Source organism: Chiloscyllium plagiosum, chromosome 16 (genome assembly GCF_004010195.1).
Source record: "Chiloscyllium plagiosum isolate BGI_BamShark_2017 chromosome 16, ASM401019v2, whole genome shotgun sequence".
Taxonomy (NCBI): Eukaryota; Metazoa; Chordata; class Chondrichthyes; order Orectolobiformes; family Hemiscylliidae; genus Chiloscyllium; species Chiloscyllium plagiosum.
In genome coordinates this window covers 7,682,060-7,704,323 of record NC_057725.1, presented here as the reverse complement: position 1 = coordinate 7,704,323, position 22,264 = coordinate 7,682,060, and the positions used below count along the sequence as shown (strand labels likewise).

Genomic DNA, 22,264 nt, shown 5'->3' with positions numbered 1-22,264 from the left:
GTGTAACTCCAGACCCACAGCAATGTAATTCACTCTTGGCTGCCCTTTGGACAGTAAATACTGGCCTGGCTAGCAGTGCCCACATCTCATGAATAAATTTGTGAAATGTGTGTGTCTGTGTAGAGTTTGTACATTTGCCCTGTGTCTATGTGGTTTGCTTCAGTTTCCTCCCACAATCCAAAGATGTGCAGATTAAATTAATTGATCGTACTAAATTGCACATAGTGTTCAGTGATGTGTAGGTTACATTCATTAGTCAAGGAATGGGTCTAGGTGGGGTTGCACTTTGAAGGGTCAATGTGGACTTGTTGGGCTAATGGCCTGTTCCCACACTGTAGGAATTCTAATTTTCAAAAAAGCTACAAAATCTGGACCATTGTGCTAATGATGTACCATTTTAGGATTGTGTTGCCCGCCGTGATGTAATTGAATAATAAGGTGTATTCAATTTTCTAATAATTGGTGTTAATCTGGTCAAGCACATACATTTAATAAATTTATTGTGCCAAAGAAACTAAGCAGGTTGTGCAGCATCAGTTTAGAATATCCAAAAAAGAATCATATCGAAAGCACGGACTATGCTTCTCTTTGTGCAGATCTCCAGCATCCGTAGTATTTTGCCAATGTTTTTCCTCTATACTTCTTAGCAGCCAGAATTTGCAGATGTGTGGCCTTAGATATTCCACCATATTTCTGATGAGGCCTGAGAGCGGCTCTAAAGAAATATCTAGCCAAGAAGTTAATGATTAGCAGATACTGAGGTGGAGATAAGTACCACCTCATAGAGAACTCAGGACTAAATTGGATTACCCAGAACGCTTCATAACATGAACTGGGGTTGGAAACAAGCTCTTTGTTTTGATATTTTATGAAACATATAGATCTCTTATGTTAAGCTAACATGCTATTGGGAAACCTGCGTCAAGACAAACTCAATATTTTATTCTGCCAATGAAGTAATCTTGCTATAGCTTGGGGCAATTTCAGAACTTCAGAACTGATTGTTATTTTCTTACTGTTAGTCTGTAATTTTGTTACTAATTGTACTTCTTCTCTTGTGTTAACGAGATTGAACTTGACCATTCCTTGCAGAATAGATGTTTTGATCGTTTCACCCCACAATCCTTGAGGTTATGAATTACAAATGAATCTGTTTCCATCCTTTGAACTTGATTGGACTCCAGAGGCTGAACTGCAAGGTCATATTCCATTACAGCAAGTATTCTTTACTCTTTGCCTGCATGCCCTTAAACCCATATAAGAAATCTGATATTCGCCAACAGCAAACGTTTCTGACCATATTTCATTCAAGCCATGTATACAATAAAGCAGCAGGTTCAATAATCAGGTTATGTATCTAAACAATATTCTATTATTCTCAATATTGCAGATTGCTCAAATGACACTAACCATTTATGTTCATAAAATATCGTCAACATAAGAATACATCTCAAGACACTTCACAGTGGTTTTATAAAACAAGTTATGACACCAAGTCACATAAGAAAGTATTAGGTTTGATGACCAAAAAGCCTGGTTAAGGACACCGATTGTGAGGAGTGCTTTTTTTTCGTTCTGAATGACAGGTAGTGACTAGTCAGTACTGCAGTGATCAATACTGGGATCACAGCTATTCACAATAAACATTAATGATTTAGAGGAGGGAATAAAATGTAATATCTCAAAATTTGCAGATGACACAATGCTGAGTGGAAGCATGAGCTGTGAGGAGGATGCAGAGATGTAGCAGTGTAATTTGGACAGGCTGAATCAGTGGGCAAGTGCATGGCAGAAAAGATATAATGTGGATAAATGAGAGGTTATCTACTTTGGTAACAAAAATAGGAAGACGGCTTATTATGTGAATGGCTGTAAATTGTGAGAGGGGAATGTTCAAGGAAACCTGGGTGTCCTCAGGCACCGGTCACTGAAAGTAAGTGTGCAGGTGCAGCAGGCAGTAAAGAAGATAAACTGTATGCTGGTCTTCATAGGGAGAGGATTCGAGTACAGGAACAGGAATGTCTTAACGCAATTATACAGCGCATTTGGTGAGGCCACACCTGGAATATTACAATCAGTTTTGGCCTCATTATTTGAAGAAGGATGCTATAGAGAGAGGCCAGCAAAGGTTGATTACCAAATTGATTCCTGGGATGGTAGGACTGATGTATAAGGAGAGGTTGAGTCGGTTAGGATTGTATTCACTGGACCTTAGAAGAATGGGGAGGGATCTCATAGAAACCTATTAAATTCTAACAGGACCACACTAGTGAGATGCAGGAAGGATGCTCCTGATTGTGGGAGAGTCCAGAACAAGGGGGAGTAGTTTAAAGACTGAGATAAGGAGAAATTTCTTCACCCACAGAGTGGTGAGCCTGTAGAATTCACTATCACAGGAAGTGATTCAGGCCAATATGTTACATGCTTTCAAGAAGGGGGTAGATATAACTCTTGTGGCTAAAGGAATCAAGGATATTGGGGGAAGATGAGATTAGGGTATTGAACTTGATGATCAACTGTGATCATACTGAATTGTGGAGCAGGCTCGAAGGGCTGAATGGCCTACTGCTATTCCTAGTTTCTATGTTTCTATGTTTAAAAGAGTAAAACGTGGTGCAATAAGGGTATTCCACAGCTTTAAGGACAAGGCAATTGAAGGTAATGCTATCAATGGTGAGAGATTAATATTAGGATGTACAGGAGGTCAGAATTAGAGGAGTCCAGATTAAGAGAGTTGCTGAGCACTCTTGTGGCACAGTGGCATGCCCTTATCTCTGAGCCAGGAGATCTGAGTTCAAATCCCACCTACTTCAGGGGTGTGTCATAAAAATACTGAACAAGCTAATTGGAAGCTATCTGAAAAGTGAATCATGGTTTCTGATGGTGCAGTGGTAACTTCTTAACAAATAGGTCTGGACTAATAACATTTCTGATTGGGTTGATCAGAAAATATATTTAGGTATTTTCTAACCCTAACCTTATGAGATTAAATCAGTCAATTCACAACCTTAGTGTCACATTTGACGCCAGGATGAACAACTGGCCTCACATTTGTGCCTATATACTAAGATACCTATTTCCACTTCCATACCATCTCCCAATTTTGCTTCTGTCTCAGTTCATTTGTTGCTGAAAATTTAATCCTTGCCACCATTGCTTCTCCAATTGAATAACCCAATGGCTGGACTCCCACATTACACTCTCATTGATGTCACCCAAAATTTTGCTGCCTGTGCCTTAACTCATACCAACTCCCATTCAACTGTCACCCGGTTTTAAATTTCTCATTGTTATTTTCAAATTTGTGCATGACCTTCCCCTTCTCCCTCCACACAGGGTTCAAATTCCTCCGTGATATCTGCAAAGGTCTAAATCCGAGCTCCAAATTTAAGTGTTTCCAATTTTAACTCTTCCACCATTAATGGCCGAGACTTCAGCTGCTTAGGTCCCAAGCTCTGGAATATGCTCTCTACCTTGCTTCCCCTTTTAGACACTCCTTGACTACACTTTCAGCCATCTGACCTAGTTTTTTTTTATGTGATTCGGTGCCATTACATTCTCTATAATACACCATGAAACACGGTTTTGTTATGTGAAAAATGTCAAATATACACATGTTGTTGTTGTAGGATCTACACAAAAGAGTCAAGTGTGAACTACTATATTCCAAATACGAGGTGTACCACTCTATGGCAGGTATAGTTTGAATGGAATGAGTTTAGAAATTTTTAAGCAACATTTCAATAGCACTGCCCCTCCCACCCCTAAAAACAAGACATACCTCCACAGTTCATTATCTTTCTGACATTTGTGGTTGAAAGTATCCTTTTGCTTCTGAGGTGATCAGCAATCTGCCCACCAATGGGTACCACAATCGTCATGACAAGATGGGGCAAAGCTGATAGAATCCCCACCTGGAATGATAAAATAGTTAAAGGCAACAGGGAGTATTGTTTATCCACTTTTATAAATGGACAGAAACAAATATGAATTACTGGAATTAAATTACTGAAGATTTTCTCTGATAAGATTGTGAACAGACTGACTTAATCTCATTAACTCTTCAAATATATTTTCTCATCAACCTGCTCAGAAATGTTACCAATGGGGGGCTGTAGCTCAGGCCTATTTGCCAAGAAGTTATCACTGCAGCATCAGAATCCCTACTTCACTATTCAGATAGTTTCCAATTAGCTTGTTCAGGGATGTTATAATATACCTTTAGAGCAGATGTGACTTGAACCCAAATCTCTGGCTCAGAGATAAGAACCACTCCCACTGGAAAACAAGACTCCTCAGCAACTTTCTTAATCTGAACTCCTCTAAATCTGACCACTTGATGTCAAGTCCAAAGTAGTTCAAAGGCTACAAGAAGGTTAGGACTATGGTTTTAGAACAGCCCAGCAGTTTTCATCCACTCTCAGTCTATTATCACATTGTATGGTTTGCCTTCAGCTCAGACCACCCATTCTCTGTTACCCTTTGCTCTCATTATCACTTATTCCATTTCTCTTCCGTCCTGGATCGCTATCCGCAATCCACTCCACCTACCCCCTATCATGTACCTCTCTCTCTCTCCCTCTCTCTCTCTCGCTGGGTTCTATCACCACCCATCCTCTCACCTCTCCCATCCCATCTCCTCCCCTAACCTCATCTTCAGCATAAATACCAGATTTTCCTAGTTGCTGTCAGTTCTGCAGAAGAGTCACCAAACTCATTATGTTAATTCTGCTTTCTTCCCATAGATGCCATCAGACCTGTTGCATTTTGACAGCAATTTCTGTCTTTGTTTCACCAGAAGGCTATCAGTAGTGAATTTGCAGTAAGTTTTTGCTTAAAATACATGCTGTTTTCAATAGGATCTCAATAGGTATTGGCAAAAATAACACAGTGTAAAAGTACACAAGGATGAAAAGAAAGTTATTTTGATAAAGAAAAGAGGTGTTTGTAAACTGCTATAGGGAAAGGTGAATGGACCCTGAAGAGTATTAGCTTTGCTGTATGCAAAGCCATGATTTCACTGGAGACGTTGGCCGATTATTCTTTCACAGGATGAAGGCATCACAGCAAAGGCAGTATTTGGATCCCATCCCCAATTGCCCTCACATTGAGTGGATTGCTCAGTCACTTCAGAGCACTGTTTAGAGACTTTTTGATAGATCTGGAATCACATGCAGGCCAGACCAGGTTAGGATGGCAGATTTCCATCCCTAAAGAGTATCACCGAAATGTTTGGGGTTTTAATGACACTTGTCATGTTTAATACAGTTAATTTTTAATTCTGGAATTATCAATTGAATTAATTTCCACCAAAGCAGGTTGAATTAATATCCTTGGGAAATTAGCTCTGCCTGTGAATCATGAGCACAGTGACATTAACACAACACTTTTGTCTTGCCTGTTATAGAGTCATAGAGTCACAGAGTCATCCAGTACAGAAGCAGACCCTTCAGTCTAATCAGTCCATGCCAACCATTATCCCAAATTAAACCAGTTCCACCTGTATTTGGCCCATAACCTTCCAAATCTTTCCTATTCATGAACTTATCCAAATGTTAGAACTGTACCTGCATCCATCGCTTTCTCTGGTAGTCCATTCCACATGCTAATCACTCTCTGTGTAAAGAAGTTGTACCCTCATGTCCTGTTATATCTTTCTCCTCTCACCTTAAAAATATGCCCCACAATTAATTTTTAACTTTGCTATTATCAATTAAATTTAAATTCCCATGACAGCAACTTTGAACCCATATCCAGAGATAATTAGCGGGGCCTATGGCATTAACACAATACCTCCATTGATGTGTTGAATATTTAGACTAAGCTAAGAATGTCTGTGTTCATGAAGATGTAAAATATAAAAAAAACTCAGCTCAGCTCCATTGCTTTCATTCTAATGATGTATCACAGAGCCTTTTACTTGCAATACCTTTCCTAAAAGGCTTTCATGTCCAATAAACATTCAACATAATATACTTACATCTAAGCACAAACTTGAGAAGTTTTTGAAAACCAATTTTGGACCTCATCTCACATATTCATTATTGTGAGATTAACCAAACAAGAAAACAATTTAAGTGTGTCGTGTGAAGAACTAATTAACTCTTCACGCACAATTGAGAGCAGTTATGAATTTGTAATAAGGAGGCACCAAATTACAAATGGATGAAAATCTTTTTTTAAAAATATGGAATTATAGAAAAACCATGACTGTCATTAAACAGTGACTGGCCTCTGTATTTTTAACCAGGCTTTTCAGTCTTCCTGGAATTCTGGTGAGATTTTGGCAAAATGGTAGTTCCAGTGGCCAACTCCTAATTCTACCTTTGGCATCCACAGTATTTTGATTTATTTATCCTAACCCTGATTTCCTGGGTTCAGACTAAGTAATGCATTTTAGATAAAGGCAGATGTGACAATTAACTATCACTCTTTATGAACTCTCTTCCAACCTCTTCCATCAGGCAGAAGATTCTAAAGCTTAAACACACGTGCCACCAGATTCAAGAACAGCTTCTTCCCCGCTGTTATTAGACTTATGAATTAACTTCTCAAATTTCAAATTTAATGTTGATCTCGCTCTTTGTGCACCTTCCCTGTGGTTGTAATATTGCACTCCTCACTCTGTCTAATCACCGTAATACACTTTCTCTGGCATGATTTGCCTGTACTGCATCCAAAACAAAACATTTCACTGTACCTTGGTGCATGTGACAATAATAAATCAAAATTTAAAAAAAAAGTACAAACCAAATGAAGCACTTTTAAAATGCAGTCACTGGGACAACGTCATGATGCACAGAAGACAAATTGCAAATAGCAGGACCCCAACTCATTGATGAGACAATGACATTTAAGAATGGTGCATGAGGGACAAATAGTGGCCAGCACACTGGGGGAGTAACCAATTGTCCACTTCTTTGCATTGTAACATGGGATCTCACATGAACATTTGGAAGGACATGGTGTTACCATCACTGAATCCCCCGCTGAGGTTTATCATTGACCAGAAACTCATCTGGACTCACCACATAAACACAGTGGCTACAAAAGCTACGAATACTGTGGCAAGTAACTCAGCTCCTGACTACCCAGAGCCTGTCCATCATCTACAAGGCACAATTCAGGTGTATGATGGAGTATTCCCAACTGCTTGAATGAGTGATCCAGCTCCAGAGATTTGACACAATCCGGGACAAATTTTCATTGGGAGCACATCTGCAAGCATTCACTCCCTCCACCACTGACACTCAGTAGCAGCAGTGTGTACTATCTACAAGATGCACTGCAGAAATTCACCAAAGGTTCTTAGACAGCACTTTCCAAATCCACAACCACTTTCATCTAGAAGGACAAGGGCAACAGATACTTGGGAACACACCACCTGCAAGTTCCCCTCCAAGCCACTGACCATCCGGACTTGGAAATATATTGCCACTCCTTCACTGATGCTGGGTCAAACTCCTGTAATTGCCTTCCTAAGTGCATGTGGGTTTACCTACAGCATGTGGACTGCAGCAATTCTGGAAGGTAGCTCGTCATCATCTTCTCAAAGACAAGTAGGGATGGGTAATAAATACTAGCCAGCTAGTGAGGCTCCCTATCCCACCAGTGAATAACAAAAAAGGTTCAAATCCCACCGTGGCAGATAATGTAATTTGTGTTCAATAGAAATCTGGAATAAAAAGTTAGTTTAATGTAGCCCTGTCAACTGTTTTTAAAAACCCATCAGGTTTTTTAATATTCTTCAGGCAAAGAAATGTGCCATCCTTACCTGGTCTGATCTACATGTGACTCCACACCCTCAGCAATGTGGTTGATTTTTAACAGCTAAATAAAAACTGAAAAGAACTGCAGATGGTGGAAATCAGAAGCAAAACCATAAACTGCTGGAAAAAATTAGCACGTCTGGTAGCATCTGGGGGGAGAAATCTCGACCATGGACATGCAATCACTTTACACATCTATTCCCCAACATGATGGTCACAAGGATCTCCACTTCTTCCTGGAAGAAAGGCCTGAATTCACCACCCTCCTCCACCTGGCCGAACTCATCCTCACCCTTATCAACCTCTCTTTTAACTCCTCTCACTTTCCTGTTTGACCTGAAATGGACACACATCTGGTCCTTATGTCTGTAAGGTTTGGATTGTATGCTTGGAATTTAGATAATGACTTACTGGTATGATCAAAAAGGTATAAAGATGCTCAAATTTCCCGTTTTCTTCGGAGTTTAGCTTTGGTCTAACAGGATTGACACTCTCCTTGACGCACTCGAATAGAACAATCATAAACCTGGACCAGTGGTTGATTATTATAAGTTATTACAATTCACTTTTTTCAAGAAATAACAAAGGGGATTGATGAAGGAAGAGCAGTGCACGTGATCTATATGGACTTCAGTAAGGCATTCAACAAGGTTCCTCATGGTAGACTGGTTAGCAAAGTTAGATCACATGGGATAGAGTGAGAATCAGCCATTTGGATACAGAACTGACTCAAAAGTAGAAGACAGTGGGTGATAGTGGAGGGTTGCTTTTCAGACTGGAGGCCTGTGACCACTGGTGTACCACAAGGATCGGTGTTGGGTTCACTGTTTTTCATCATTTAAGTAAATGATTTGAATGTGAACATAAGAGGTATGGTTCGTAAGTTTGCAGATGACACCAAAATTGGAGGTGCAGTGGACTGTGAAGAAGGTTACCTCAGAGTACAATGGGATCTTGATCAGATGGGCCAATGGGCTAAGGAGTGACAGATGGAGTTTAATTTAGATAAATGTGAGGTGCTGCACGTTGGGAAGGCAAATCAGGGCATGACTTATACACTTAATGGTGAGATCCTGGGGAGTGTTGTTGAACAAAGAAACCTTGGAGTGCAGGTCCATAGTTCCTTCAATGTGGAGTCACAAGTAGATATGATAGTGAAGAAGGCATTTGGTATGCTTTCCTTTATTGGTCAGAGTATTGAGTACAGGAGTTGGGAGGTCATTTTGCAGCTGTACAGGACATTGGTTAGGCCACTTTTGGAATACTGCATGCAATTCTGGTCTCACTGTTATAGGAAAGATGTTATGAAACTTGAAAGGGTTTAGAAAAGATTTACAAGGATGTTGTTAGGTTTGGAGGGTTTGACATATAGGGAGAGGCTGAACAGACTGGGGCTATTTTCCCCAGACCATCGGAGGCTGAGGGGTGACCATGTAAAGGTTTATAAAATCATGAGGGACATCGATAAAGTAAATAGACAAGGTATTTTCCCCAGGCTGGGGCAGTCCAAAATTAAAGGGCATAAGCTTAGGGTGAGAGGGGAAAGATTTAAAGGGACCTAAGGGGCAATTTTTTCATGCAGAGGGTGGTGGATATATGGAATGAGTTCTCAGAGGAAGTGGTGGAGGCTAGTACAATGACAACATTGAAAAGACATCTGGATGGGTACACGAATAGGAAGGGTTTAGAGGGATAGAGCTGGCAAGTGCTGGCAAATGGTACTAGATTTATTTAGGATGTCTGATCAGCATGGACAAGTTGGACCAAGGGTGTGTTTCCATGCTATTTCTCTATGATTGTATGACTCTATGTTTCCTATACCTAAAGGTATGGAGAGATGTGTAAAGAACTGGGCAAAGATACCCAAGAGGACATCTCACCTCTTTCTCGCTAATTCACTCATTTATGAGACAGTCCATGGACGATCTTCTTGATCCATTACCAATTAAGGCACTTAAATGGTCAACAAGATATGCAAAGGCATTAAATTCCCACTCCCTGATCAGTTAACTTCTTGATAGTTGAGAATAGTGGCTAGTTGGCAAAGAAGGTGACCTACCTGCTAAAGTGGGGAAGAGAACTCCAATTCCCCTTTGGCTTTCAGATTTTAAAAAACGGATTTGTGAATGGCATTTATTTAGAACCAAACCCAGAATGTGGAGGTTAATAACAAAGTTTGAGCAATACTTTACTCTTTAAAATAATTGTATCAAACAGAACTGGGCTAAGGGTCTATCCTGCTCTCAACAGAAACATTTGGAATGAAAATTACCTTGCTGATTTCAAATCCAAACACTTCTTCAAAGTAGGCAGGTTGGCTAATCAGCAGCAAATAGAAAGTCCAGCTTCTACAGAAATTTGCCACTATTATTGCATAGACTGGCAGAGAGGTAAAGAACTTTCTCCATGGTGTTTTGTATTTCTATAAAATAAGATATAAACATAATTAATTTGGGGTTTTTGTTGATTTTATTACATCAAGTCCACGTATAAATTATAATCCATTTACTGTATTTTTTGTTTAGAAAGTATCAGAACTAGAATCACTGAAACAAAAATCAGTGCCCTCTTCAAACCTAGTGCCCTCTCCAAACCCAGTGCCCTCTTCAAACCCATTGCCCTCTCCAAACCCATTGCCCTCTCCAAACCGGTGCAATCTCCAAAGCCACTGCCTTATCCAAACCACTGCCCTTCCCAAACCCAGCACCTTCTCCAAATCCAGTGCCCTCTACAAACCCAGTGTCCTCTATAAACCCAGCACCTTCTCCAAATCCAGTGCCCTCTACAAACCCAGTGTCCTCTCCAAACCCAGTGCCCTCTCCAAATCCAGTGTCCTCTCCAAACCCAGTGCCCTCCCCAAACCCAGTGCCCTCTCTAAATCCAATGACCTCGCTAAACCCCGTGACCTCTCTAAATGCAGTGCCCCCTCTAAATTCAGTGTCGAGAGTATGGTGTTGGAAAAGGACAGCAGATCCTGATGAAGGGCTCATGCCCGAAACATCGATTCTCCTGCTCCTCGGATGCTGCCTGGCCTGTTGTGCTTTTCAGGTACCACACTCTCAACTCTGATCTACAGCATCTGCAGTCCTCACTTCCTTCTCTAAATCCACTGCCCTCTTCAAACCCAGTGATCTTTACAATGATATTGTTTGAAATAAAATTAATATATTTTGGTTAGTGGAAGTGTCAAGTGATCAACATCCAATTAACACAAAGACTTAATTTTATTTAAAGCTTAGAAGTTAACTATTTAAATTATTATCCAGTTTGCTCTTACAGCATAGTTTTAACTAATGAGGTGTCAACAATAAAATAATATATATTTAACTGTTCTAATGTTTTATTATTTCCAAGTTACTTCAGGAAGAACTTCTGCAGCTCTGTGGTGAGTAATTCACCTGCTCAATGGCAAATCAAACAAAAGGCTTGCCTGTAAAAATAAAAGGTGTTCACTGAGAATAATATGTCACTTGTTGCATTTCATTCTGGGGCTGTAACTTTTCAGATGCTTTCTAATCAACCTGCTCAGAGGTGCCATTGGAGACTTGAACCTAGGCCTCCTGAGATAGGGACACTACCACTGCACCATCAGAGCCTTTCAGCTATACCATTTCATTTATCTTCCAAAGAAAGACATTTTATTGTCCAATTAAATAATTACTGCAGGATCTGAATGTTTAACTAGATTGTTCTTTAATGTCTGAAGACATAGTTGCAAATTTGATTTTGTTCTTGTGCAGCTCAAAAAACAATCATTAAAGGAAAGCCCCAGTACTTTCGAAATGGCACTAACAGGGTAAAATCACTGTGTTCTGTTAATATTGAGTTGAATATTATTCTTATACAGTAGTAACACTCGAATGGGATTTCTCCAAGTTTCAAGCTCAGAGTCCCTGTCTGATGCCATCCAACTCTGGTTCATTGTTTGATTCTATTTCAATCTCTTGAGTTGTCATTTCTCTGAGTGTAGAGACTGTGAGGTCTGCAGATGCTGGAGATCAGAGTTGAGAGTGTGTTGCTGGAAAAGCACAGCAGGTCAGGCAGCATCTGAGGAGCAGGAGAATCGACATTTTGGACCGAAGCAATCCTGATAAAGGGCTCCGGCCCGGAACATTGATTTTCCTGCTCCTCGAATGCTGCCTGACCTGCTGTGCTTGTCCAGCAACACAGTCTCAACTAATTTCTCTGAATGTAGCAGGATCTACTGCAAATAATTCAGCTTCCTTCTCTGGTGAGGACCTGTATGATTGATCCTCCTCAATACGTTGACATTCATATGCAGGTCAAAAAGTGTAGCAGCTTTCTCCAAATTCGATTTGGGAGTTCAGCTTGAAGTGTCAATTTTCCTGCTCCTCGGATGCTGCCTGACTGGCTGTGCTTTTCCAGCACCACACTTTTTGACTCTGATCTCCAGGATCTGCAGTCCTCACTTTCTCCCAGTTGACATTTATATGTCTCTGCCACTGCTTGTACACTGACTCTGGCTGGAATTATTCTGTTCCTGCCATTTTGTAGCCCATCCATGTTAGTCCTGTCACATTCAACAACAATTTGTCTGCATTTCCTGTAATATCTGCTGATGTTATGTAACCATTACTAACCCTCATCTCTTATCATGCTCTTCATTATTGGCTCCCTAAATAACAATGCCATCTGAGGTAAAGTTGGACCGAAGGGTCTGTTTTCATGCTGTACATCTCTATGACTCTATAAGTCTGCTCCTGAAATTCATAATATCACCTTATGGATATTGTATTGTAAATCTCTGGTGCTGAACTGAAGGCAAATCGCAATCCTTTGTATCTGTAAAGTTTTCAATGAGGAACAAACATTGTCATCTTCCTTGAATTAAGATAAAACTAGCAAGTTGGCATGCCTCCCAAATCGAATTTGGAGAATACTTTGCCTGTTGATAAGTATTTCATCCACAGAAGGAACTAGATGACATTCTCCCTCGTCATCTCTTCATTCATCTGTCAGGAATGGGTCTGATATCACAATTTCACTGAGGCAGAGTGCTGCTTCTTCAACTGACTCCATGATCTCTTGGTTATTGACATTCCTAGATCTTTGCCTCACTTTCCCTCTTAGGCTAAAAAGAGTTCTGTGTACAGGCTGCGATACAGACCTCATGTTCTCATCAATGATTAATCTCACTTGTCAGAGTTGTAACTCCCCAATTCCTTGAAATACACATCCATACCCCTCTCTATACTTCACATAAGATCTAGCACAAAATTTACACTCAATCTGTTTTGCAAAACACTCAAGACTTGGGCTGTTTCTCTATTTAAAAAAGACTCCCCATTCTCCTAACTCACTAGAAATTCTACCCCTATATTACAACATTTACCTCTCACATCTTCAAAAAAGCATCCAAGCCATTTAAAGTGTTTTTTTAGATGGGTAAGGATGAACTATTTTGATATATTTTTTGAGATGTCCACTTGATTCTCTATATCTTCATTTCATCCCACAAAGCTCTGTCCATGAGATTCCTGCCACTTCCTCAATTGACAAGAACATTTACTTCGACCATCAACAATCACTGGAACATTCTCATGATTGCTCCCATTAATGGAAACCACATCATCATGATTGGCTATGCTTGTCCCCGCTCTCTGCACCTTCTTCAAACCATCTCACAGTTGTGCTACTTTCATCTCTTTCCTTTACTAATTCTCCAGGCAACCCTCTTTGCTCAGCTTTGCATCTACACTTCTTGACAAGATGTACTTTAGCCACACAATTTGTACATACCCTTCCTGTAGAGAGGCAGCAGACGCCTCTCCCATGAAACCCAAAGTTGCTACATCTTTGTGTGTCTCAAACCTCTGATGTGTACAGTTACATGTACCTACACTCCATGGCTCCACTTAGAGCCATAGAGTCATAGAAATGTACAACATGGAAAAAGACCCTTAGGTCCAACTCATCCATGCTGACCAGAAATCCTGAATTAATCTAGTTCCATTTACCAGCATTTGATCCATATCCCTCTAAACTCCTCCTATGCCTGTACCCATCCAGATGTATTTGAAATGTTATAATTGTACCGCCACTTCATCTGGCAGCTCATTCCATACACGCACCACCCTCTGCATGAAAAAGTTGCCCCTTAGGTCCCTTTTAAGTCTTTTCTTCTCACCCTAAACCTATGCCCTCTAATTCTGGACTGCCCCAACCCAGGGAAAAGACCTTGGCTATTCATCCTATCTATGGCCATCGTGATTTTATAAACCTCTATGAGGTCATCCCTCAGCCTCCGATGCTCCAGGAAAAACAACCCCAGTCTATTCAACCTCTCCCTACAGCTCGAACCCTCCAACCCTGGCAACGTCCTTGTTAACCTGAGCTTCTCTCCTGCTGATGGTGAAGGTAAGACTACATTTCTTGTGAAATTGTTCATCCAATGCTTCAAGTGTAGCTGACTTTGTTGTTTTATTTTTAAGTCTAAGAGCTGATGGAAAAGTTCTTTCTTCCCCCATCATAATTCCAACAGGCACTGAAAAGAAATGTGTCCAAGTGTTGAGCTCTCAGTTCATTACATGTTTAACTATGTAAAGGAAAGCTCTTTATACATGGTGGTGTATGTAATAAAACATATAAAGTCCTGATGGACGGGACAGGCTAGACGCAGGAAGAATGTTCACAATGCTGGAGAAGTCCAGAACTAGGGATCACAGTCCGGGAATAAGTGGCAAGCCATTCAGGACTGAGATGAGGAAGAATTTCTTCACTCAGAGAGTTGTGAACCTGTGGTCTTCTTTCCCACAGGAAGATGTTGGGGCCAGTTTGTTAGATATATTCAAGAGGGAGCTGGACATGGCCCATGTGGCTAAAGGGATCAAGGGATATGGAGAGAAAGTGGGAATGGGATATTGAGATTGCATGATCAGCCATGATGATAATGAATGGTGGGGCAGGCTGGAAGGGCCAAATAGCCTACTCCTTCACCTATTTTCCGTGTTTCCATGTTTCTAATTATAAAGCTCAGTGCTTGTGTTAAAAAAGAGTATACATGTTACAAGCAAATAAGATACAGTTTCAACTTGGGCATAACCCATGATTCAGGACAACATTGTGTACAAAATTCCCTACTTTGGGATGCCCTGATGGAGAAAATTTAATCAATGCAATTACGCACACACAGAGCTTTTGTGCATATGTTTGAGTTTCTACAGTTGTGTTTGTGTTTAATTAACTTAGCATGCCCAAAAATTAAGTTTGTATAAAAATATCCATACATCTATTCCTCCAATTAGTTTGGCACTTTCTCCAATGCTCTCTTCAATATAGGTGCGTTCCTCATCTGTGATAGTTGGATGGGCTGCAGGGCTTTCATAGGATACCAGAATCCAGAACATATACCACACTATTCCAAGTGATCCTAATTCAAGAGGAAAAGCAAGAAGTATTAAATTGTGTATAATCAGAAGTTAAATGTTACTGCACAAAATACCCCTGTTCTACAACAGATCAATTGCTAGTTATTTAATATCTTGTTACTCAGTTACAACATTTCACTCAAATTGTTAGCATCTGCAAACATGGAGAGACAGTATGACTGCTGGGCAATTGAAATATGTACAAACAATTGCTAGAAGTACACAGCTACACTATCAATATTAAAAAAAGGGGAACAGTACAATATTTTAAGAGATTAGTGAACATAACAAATCATCTCAATACATTTAGCAAAGTATCACACACAACATGAAAGTACATTGAACAATCGTGGATAGTGGAAAGGGCTCAGATTAATAAATAGTTGAGTAAAAATGGTTACCACATTTTGAAGGCAGACTCTTGCTAACTCAGTTTCCACTGACTCAACTTTGAAACATACTTGAGAAATTTTCTTTCACTCGTTTATCTAAAAAATTTTTTTGTACTTATGCACAAGATCCACTCTGCTCAACAACTTCTCAACAATAATTTTCTGAATCTACACTGATGGTGGATCAACACCCATGGCCAGTATATTGTAAAATTACCCTGAAGATAATGATACTTAAATTTTTCAATTAAAAATAGCTACATGATTAGGGAGATATCTATGACTTCAAATTTATGTGCTGTGTTTTTTTAAACAGACCATGGGAGTGCCCTTCAATTTACTCCAGAACATAACCAAACCAGGAAATGCTGAAGAAACACAACAAGTCTAGCAGCATCCATAGAGAGAATAACAGAGTTAATATTTCAAGTCCAATACTTTTGTAAATCCTGATAAAGGGTCACTAGATTTGAAATGCTATCTCTGTTTCTTTCTATAGTTGCTGCCAGACCTGTTGAGTTTCTCCGGTAATTTCCTTTTTGTTTGAGATTTCCGCAATGCAAAGTTTTTTTTGTTTTTAATCTGCAAAAATAACTTTTCTTGCTGGTCAGGAATCGTTATAGAAATAACGCTGTCTGAAGATGTGCAGGTTAGGTGAATTGGCCAAGCTAAATTGCCCATAGTGTTCAAGGATGTGTAGGTTAGGTGCATTAGTCAGGGGTAAATATAGGGTAGGGGGAATGGCTGTGGGTGGGTTACTCTTCGGAGGGTCGGTGTGGACTTGTTGGGCCGAAGGACCAGTTTCCACACTGTAGGGATTCTTCTATGGTCTAACTCAAATTTTCCTTACCTATTTAGTGAGGCATGATAAAAGTATTCATCCAGTTTGAAGAACTAGTTTGATTATATAAACTATATTAGCACTTATGTATTCTACAATACCTCAGATTAAAGAATTTTACAATGAAGAAAGGGACCGTTAACCCATTTGGGTCACTACTGCCTCTTTTAAAAGGGACTCAATGAAACTTCCCCCCACCCACTCACCCCCCCCCCACCTCCCCGCCGGCCCCGCCGCTTCATTCTTCTCCCATAGACATGATTTGTTTCCCTTTTCCCATTAATAGCAAGCTGCCTTTGGAAATTTCTTGTTGAATCTGCTGCCATCATCATTTCATTCAATGTGTTCCAGATCATAAAAGCTTGCTCATCTCACTTCTGGCTCATTTGCTAATTCTCTTACATCTGCATCCTCCAAATACTGATATATCCACTTTCACCATATTCATTTCTCTGGAACTTATCTTCTTTTAAACACATCTAATAAATCTTCAAATCTTCTCCATTGCAGTGTTTCCACAAAAATCTAGATCCTTAAACCTGGCATCATTCTACTTTTTCCACAAGTGTGGTGCCCATAATTGAACACAAAGGGGTAGAAATTCATTTTCATAGGATGCAGGTGCTAAAGAGGCATTAGTGAATTAGCCACCCACCCAATATTCAATTCCATTAAGTTGCAATAGTACTGAGTTCCAAGTGGGTGATTTAAGAAGATGATAATTTGCAATAGTCAATTTTGTGCAATGATCCATGATGAGCTTCAACCACAATATTCCAGCTGAAACCTAACTAAGGTTTAGCAGAACATTCACGTCCTCTTACTCTATCAAGTCAGAAATCTCATTCGCTTTCCCAATGTTTAAATGTAGTCATGAAATGATCTCTATGAGTATATTTCTAAACAGCTTTCTAGATTCTTTTTAGAAATGACACAGAAACTTCTATTTTCTCTAAGAAAAACACTCTGAAACTGTTGAGCTACTTTGCAAGTTGTAGTGATGTAGTTTCAGAGTTACCTGTTTTAAAAAAGCTTTTCATAGAATGTAGGCATCACTGGCAAGGCTGGTGCTTCTTGCCCAACTCTAACTTAACTTTTATTGAGGGCCTTTCTCAGCTAACTCACAGGGTGGATAAGAGTCAACCACATTGCTGCACATTTGGAGGTACAAGTAGGCTAGACCAGGTAAGTGGTTTTCTTTTCCTTAAAGATCATTTGTGAAAGAGATGGATGTTTACAACATTTGCTTAATAGTTGCATGGTCCCATCAGGTTAGCTGTTATTTCCAGAATTTTATTGAATTCAAATGCACCATCTGACATTGTGGGATTCAAAGTCACATCCCCAGAACATTAGCCTCTAGATTAAAACTAAGCCATTCACTTCCTATATTTGTATTCATAACCACAAATGCAGAAATTAATAAAAGAAGGAAGGGCTCTTTTTACATTCTGAAGCCTGATGGCAGGTTGTATTTGGGGCATATTGACTGACAACCACTAATTTCATTGGAATATAGAACTTACCGTACACATAGAAAACTGAGGGCCATCCAGTGTATTGCACCAGTATCCCAGCTAGAGGCATCGCAACAACTGCTCCGGCGTATGAACCTGCAAGAAAATCAGTGTGAAACAATATGCAAACAAGATCCCAGTCAAAGGTTATTCTTCAAACTTTTAAATCTTTTGAAAAGTAACTTAGAGGAAAAAAGATAATTACCACAAAATGAAGTGGTTGCCAGTCTGCTTCTCTCCAATGGCGGTGCCCACTTACTCCAAATGCCATGGCAGGCTGGGTACGTGACTCCCTGCAAACACACATCAATTATGTTTTTACACAGAGCAAAAGTTTCAGACAGGTCTGTAATTTTGCTATCGGTCAACAAAGCAAAAACCAATATGTTTATTCTTTCAGAAGTACTAATACAGACAAAACAGAGAAAACTTAATTAAAGAGTTTATTTGAGAGGGGCAATTGTATCTTGCTGTTCAGTTACTGTTATACTTCTTTGCAATTACACAGTGATTTCTCAAACTTACCTTCAACACTTTAATAGTCAGAGTCATAGAGATGTACAGCATGAAAACAGACCCTTCAGTCCAACTTGTCCATGCTGACCAGATATCTTAGATTCATCTCGTCCCATTTGTCAGCACTTGATCCATATCCCTCTCAAACCTTTGTATTCATGTGTCCATCCAGATGCCTTTTAAATCTGGTAATTGTACCAGTCTCCTCCACTTCCGCTAGCAGCTCATTCCATACACGCACCACTCTTTGTTTGAAAAAGTTGCCCTTTAGTTCCCTTTTAAATCTTTTCCCTCTCATCTTAAACATATGCCCTCTAGTTCTTGACTCTCCCACCCCAGGGAAAAGACTTTGTCTATTTACCCTATCCATGTCCCTCATGATTTTATAAACCTCTGCAAGATCACCCTTCAGCCTCTGACACTCCAGGGAAAACAGCCCCTGCCTATTCAGCCTCTCGCCAGAGGTCAATATCGCAAAAACGAACCTGAGAAACCAGACATCTGTATTATTTCAAAGTACTCTGCAAAACCAATTGAATTGCAATGCTAATTAAAATATTAGTTATTAGTTTCCAGTTAGTACCCAACATGATAACGTATAATCTGGAATAAAACATTACCATCTCAGCAGTATAATTAGCAGCAAGAACAATTGTAATTGTTGGGAACTAAAATAGCAAAGGTTGAAAATGCATGAAAAGTCAGCCAACATCTCTAAATAGGTCAATGTGTAATGGGAGTGCAGCTTTTACCAGTTTAAATGAATAAAGCATAATGGACAAGCTGCAAAACGTCAGAAGCAAATGTAGCATTCTTCAGAGCTGACAACATTGTATCACAGTCACTCTGCGGGATTCTGTGAATTACTTGGTGTTGCTCCTGTACTCTAGGAGAGTTAAACATACCTCTACCAGTCCCTGCAGGATCCTGACGAATATCACAAAACCATAGTGCACTTTCGCTGCAGATGGGATAAGCATATTGAGAGTCGAGGTGAGAAAGATGGCAGCGCCAAATACTCTGAAATAGAGCAGAAGAAATATTTCTATCAGATATATTTTTCTTACAGGTGGTCACTAAAACTTTCCAATATTAGTTTCTGGGATACAGTCCCTTAGGTAAAGTATTTCATTTCATTATTTTGAGTATCTACACAATTAATATTTACATAAACAATTTGCACATTAGTTTGTGAACACTAATGTTCTGATACTGATAACTTTGTTGTTATTTCCTGAACCTTAGTAACAGATTTTACAATCCTTCAGTGGTTAATTGTGACTGCAGAGTTTCAAGAAGGCAGCTTTCTCAAGGACAACTCAGGACAATGAATTAATGCTGGCCAGCCGGCAATGCCCACGAGTGAAGGGAAAATAAACGACCTAACAGTGCCTGAAGCAGCTGGCATTATCTGTACAATACTTTATAAATTAATATTTCTTTAGCTTTTCCAGTTTACTGCATAATGCAGCTTTTCAGATTATGTAAGATCGATTCAATTTGTATTGTATTTAATGCAGTCTGAGAAAACAATAATGTAATTGGACCATAGAATTTTAAGTTGAGTATCAGGTTGTGATTTTATGCAGTCAAGAGTGGTGCTGGAAAAGCACAGCGGGTCAGGCAGCATCCGAGGAGCAGAGAAGTCGACATTTCAGGCAAAAGTCCTTCATCAGGAATGAAGGGCGTTTTCCCGAAATGTCAACTCTCCTGCTCCTCAGATTCTGGCTGACCTGCTGTGCTTTTCCAGCATCACACTCTCGACTCTAATTTCCAGCATCTGCTGTCCTCACTTTTGCTCTGTGATTTCATGCAGTTGTTCCTTTCATCTGAAGTTTCAATGCTGTCACATTAATAGGACCAACAGGAGGTCATTTAGCCCCCTGAACCCGCTCTGCTGTTTAAATATGATCTCACTGATCTGTGGCTTCACTCTATAATTTGATTGACATCTCCTAATTCCTATGATTAATAAGATTCTATCAATATCAGATTTAAAATCAATATTTGATCTAGAATTAGTTTCCAGTGCGGAAAAACATTTCAAGTTTTCTACCACAATTAATTTAAAAGTGATTTTTAATTGTACTCCTGCATGGTTTGGTACTATTTTGGAATGTAATTCCATAGTCCTAGCCTCCCCAGTAGTATTGAATATTTTTGAATAAAATGATTAAATTATTCCATTGAATTTGAAGATCACAGTCTGAGTTTATGTAATCTAACTTAAATTTAATCGTTTGAGTCCAGGTATTATTCTGGTGAATTCATATTGCTCTCCCTCCATAGGTCAATCATTCCTTCCTAAGGAAGTTCTTGTGGCACATGATAGTGTCCTTACCTCTGGGCCAGAAGCAAACAGAAACAGAAATCGCTGGAGAAATTCAGCATGTCTGGCCAGCTTCCGTGGAGAGAAAACAGAGTTAACGTTTCAAGTCCAGTGACCTAAAGGATTGTGGTTCTGTATAGTTTAAGCATGGATCCTATGCTAAAATATCAGCCAAGTACTCATAAAGGCGAACAGCAGGACTGTGATGGATATGTTCCAATGGCAAAAGTGAGGACTGCAGATGCTGGAGATTAGAGCCGAGAGGGTGATGCTGGAAAAGCACGACAGGTCAGGTAGTATCCGAGAGCAGGAGAATTGACATTTCAGGCAGAAGGGCTTTTGCCCGAAACATCAATTTTCCTGCTCCTCAGATGCTGCTTGACTTGCTGTGCTTTCCCTGTGCCACACTCTCGACACTATAGTCCAATAGCAGTCATTTAAGAAACCACACATAAGAGGCCACTCCTTTAAGGATGGTGGCCTGTCTCTCTTGGATAATAATCTGATCTGAAGACCAGCAAAATAGTGGCCTTAGCAGTGCCACGTGTAGTACACATGGAGGAAAACACCAGGATAGGATGTCCTCATAGATCCAGCAGAAGATATTGATAAGCATGGGTGAGATGGACAGTCCGGATGACTAGGGGGTGAAACTCCAGTGGTTATTGAACACACAGATGCAATCACTGCCATTGGAGAGTCACTCTAGACCACAGACCTCCGAAAACAAAGCTTTCCCTCTCAACAAGGAAGGCAAAAAGCTACTGATGGCCCACTTCTAGGAATCTAGCAGATTTGTTGTGTGATGGCAGCCATTCTGACTGTGAGCAAATCCCAAAGGGGTCATAGAATGGTTGGCAATAGACCAATTAATTAGCTTCATTGTCTCCAGATGGTAGGCAGGCAAGCTATTGCCATTCTTACATTTGATCCATTGTCATACTGGCAAGAACATGTCGCACTTCCATCCCAACACACCTTCCACTGTAATTTTAGCTCCTCCTGTGCCTTACATGCCATCTCCAAAGGACTGATCATATTCACTTACATAGATTCCAAAGTGTCTATGGACCTCCACTTTTTCCACATTTCTGTTATTCAGGAAGTACTCCATTGTACATTTTTGGATGTCAAGAGTGGGTGATCTTATATATGCCTAGATTGGAATTAATTTGCCATAGTCTGCCCATTTACTGAATCCTTAAGTATCCCTTTGTAATTGTATGTGCTAGTTTATATTACATACAATGTACTCTGTCTTTTTGCCATTCACAAACTTGGGTGTGTTGAATACAAGCCCATCATCTAAGTTGACAATAGATACTATGAACAGATGTTGTTCCAATATAGATGTCTGCAGGACAGCACGAGCCTCATTCTACTAATCTGAGCACCTGCCTAATACCTCTACTTTCTGAGTCCTGCAACTCAGTTAATGAAATTCAACATTAGCTTCATAGTTTGCCTCAGATTTCATGAGCCTAGACCTTAGCAAACAGCCTCTTATCAAAT

At 39.9% G+C, this 22,264-nt stretch overlaps 1 protein-coding gene across 1 annotated transcript in view; it reads right to left on the bottom strand.

Moving 5' to 3' along the window:
• The window catches only part of LOC122557632 (vesicular glutamate transporter 2), a 65,286-nt gene that overhangs the window by 18,303 nt on the left and 24,719 nt on the right, over positions 1-22,264 (bottom strand). Inside the window, exons 4-9 of the mRNA XM_043705411.1 lie at positions 19,329-19,443; positions 18,113-18,200; positions 17,917-18,003; positions 15,017-15,159; positions 10,042-10,191; positions 3,782-3,914 (exon numbers count right to left, since the gene is read on the bottom strand). Coding sequence (XP_043561346.1) covers positions 3,782-3,914; positions 10,042-10,191; positions 15,017-15,159; positions 17,917-18,003; positions 18,113-18,200; positions 19,329-19,443 — 716 coding nt within the window. The remainder of the gene's footprint in view (positions 1-3,781; positions 3,915-10,041; positions 10,192-15,016; positions 15,160-17,916; positions 18,004-18,112; positions 18,201-19,328; positions 19,444-22,264) is intronic.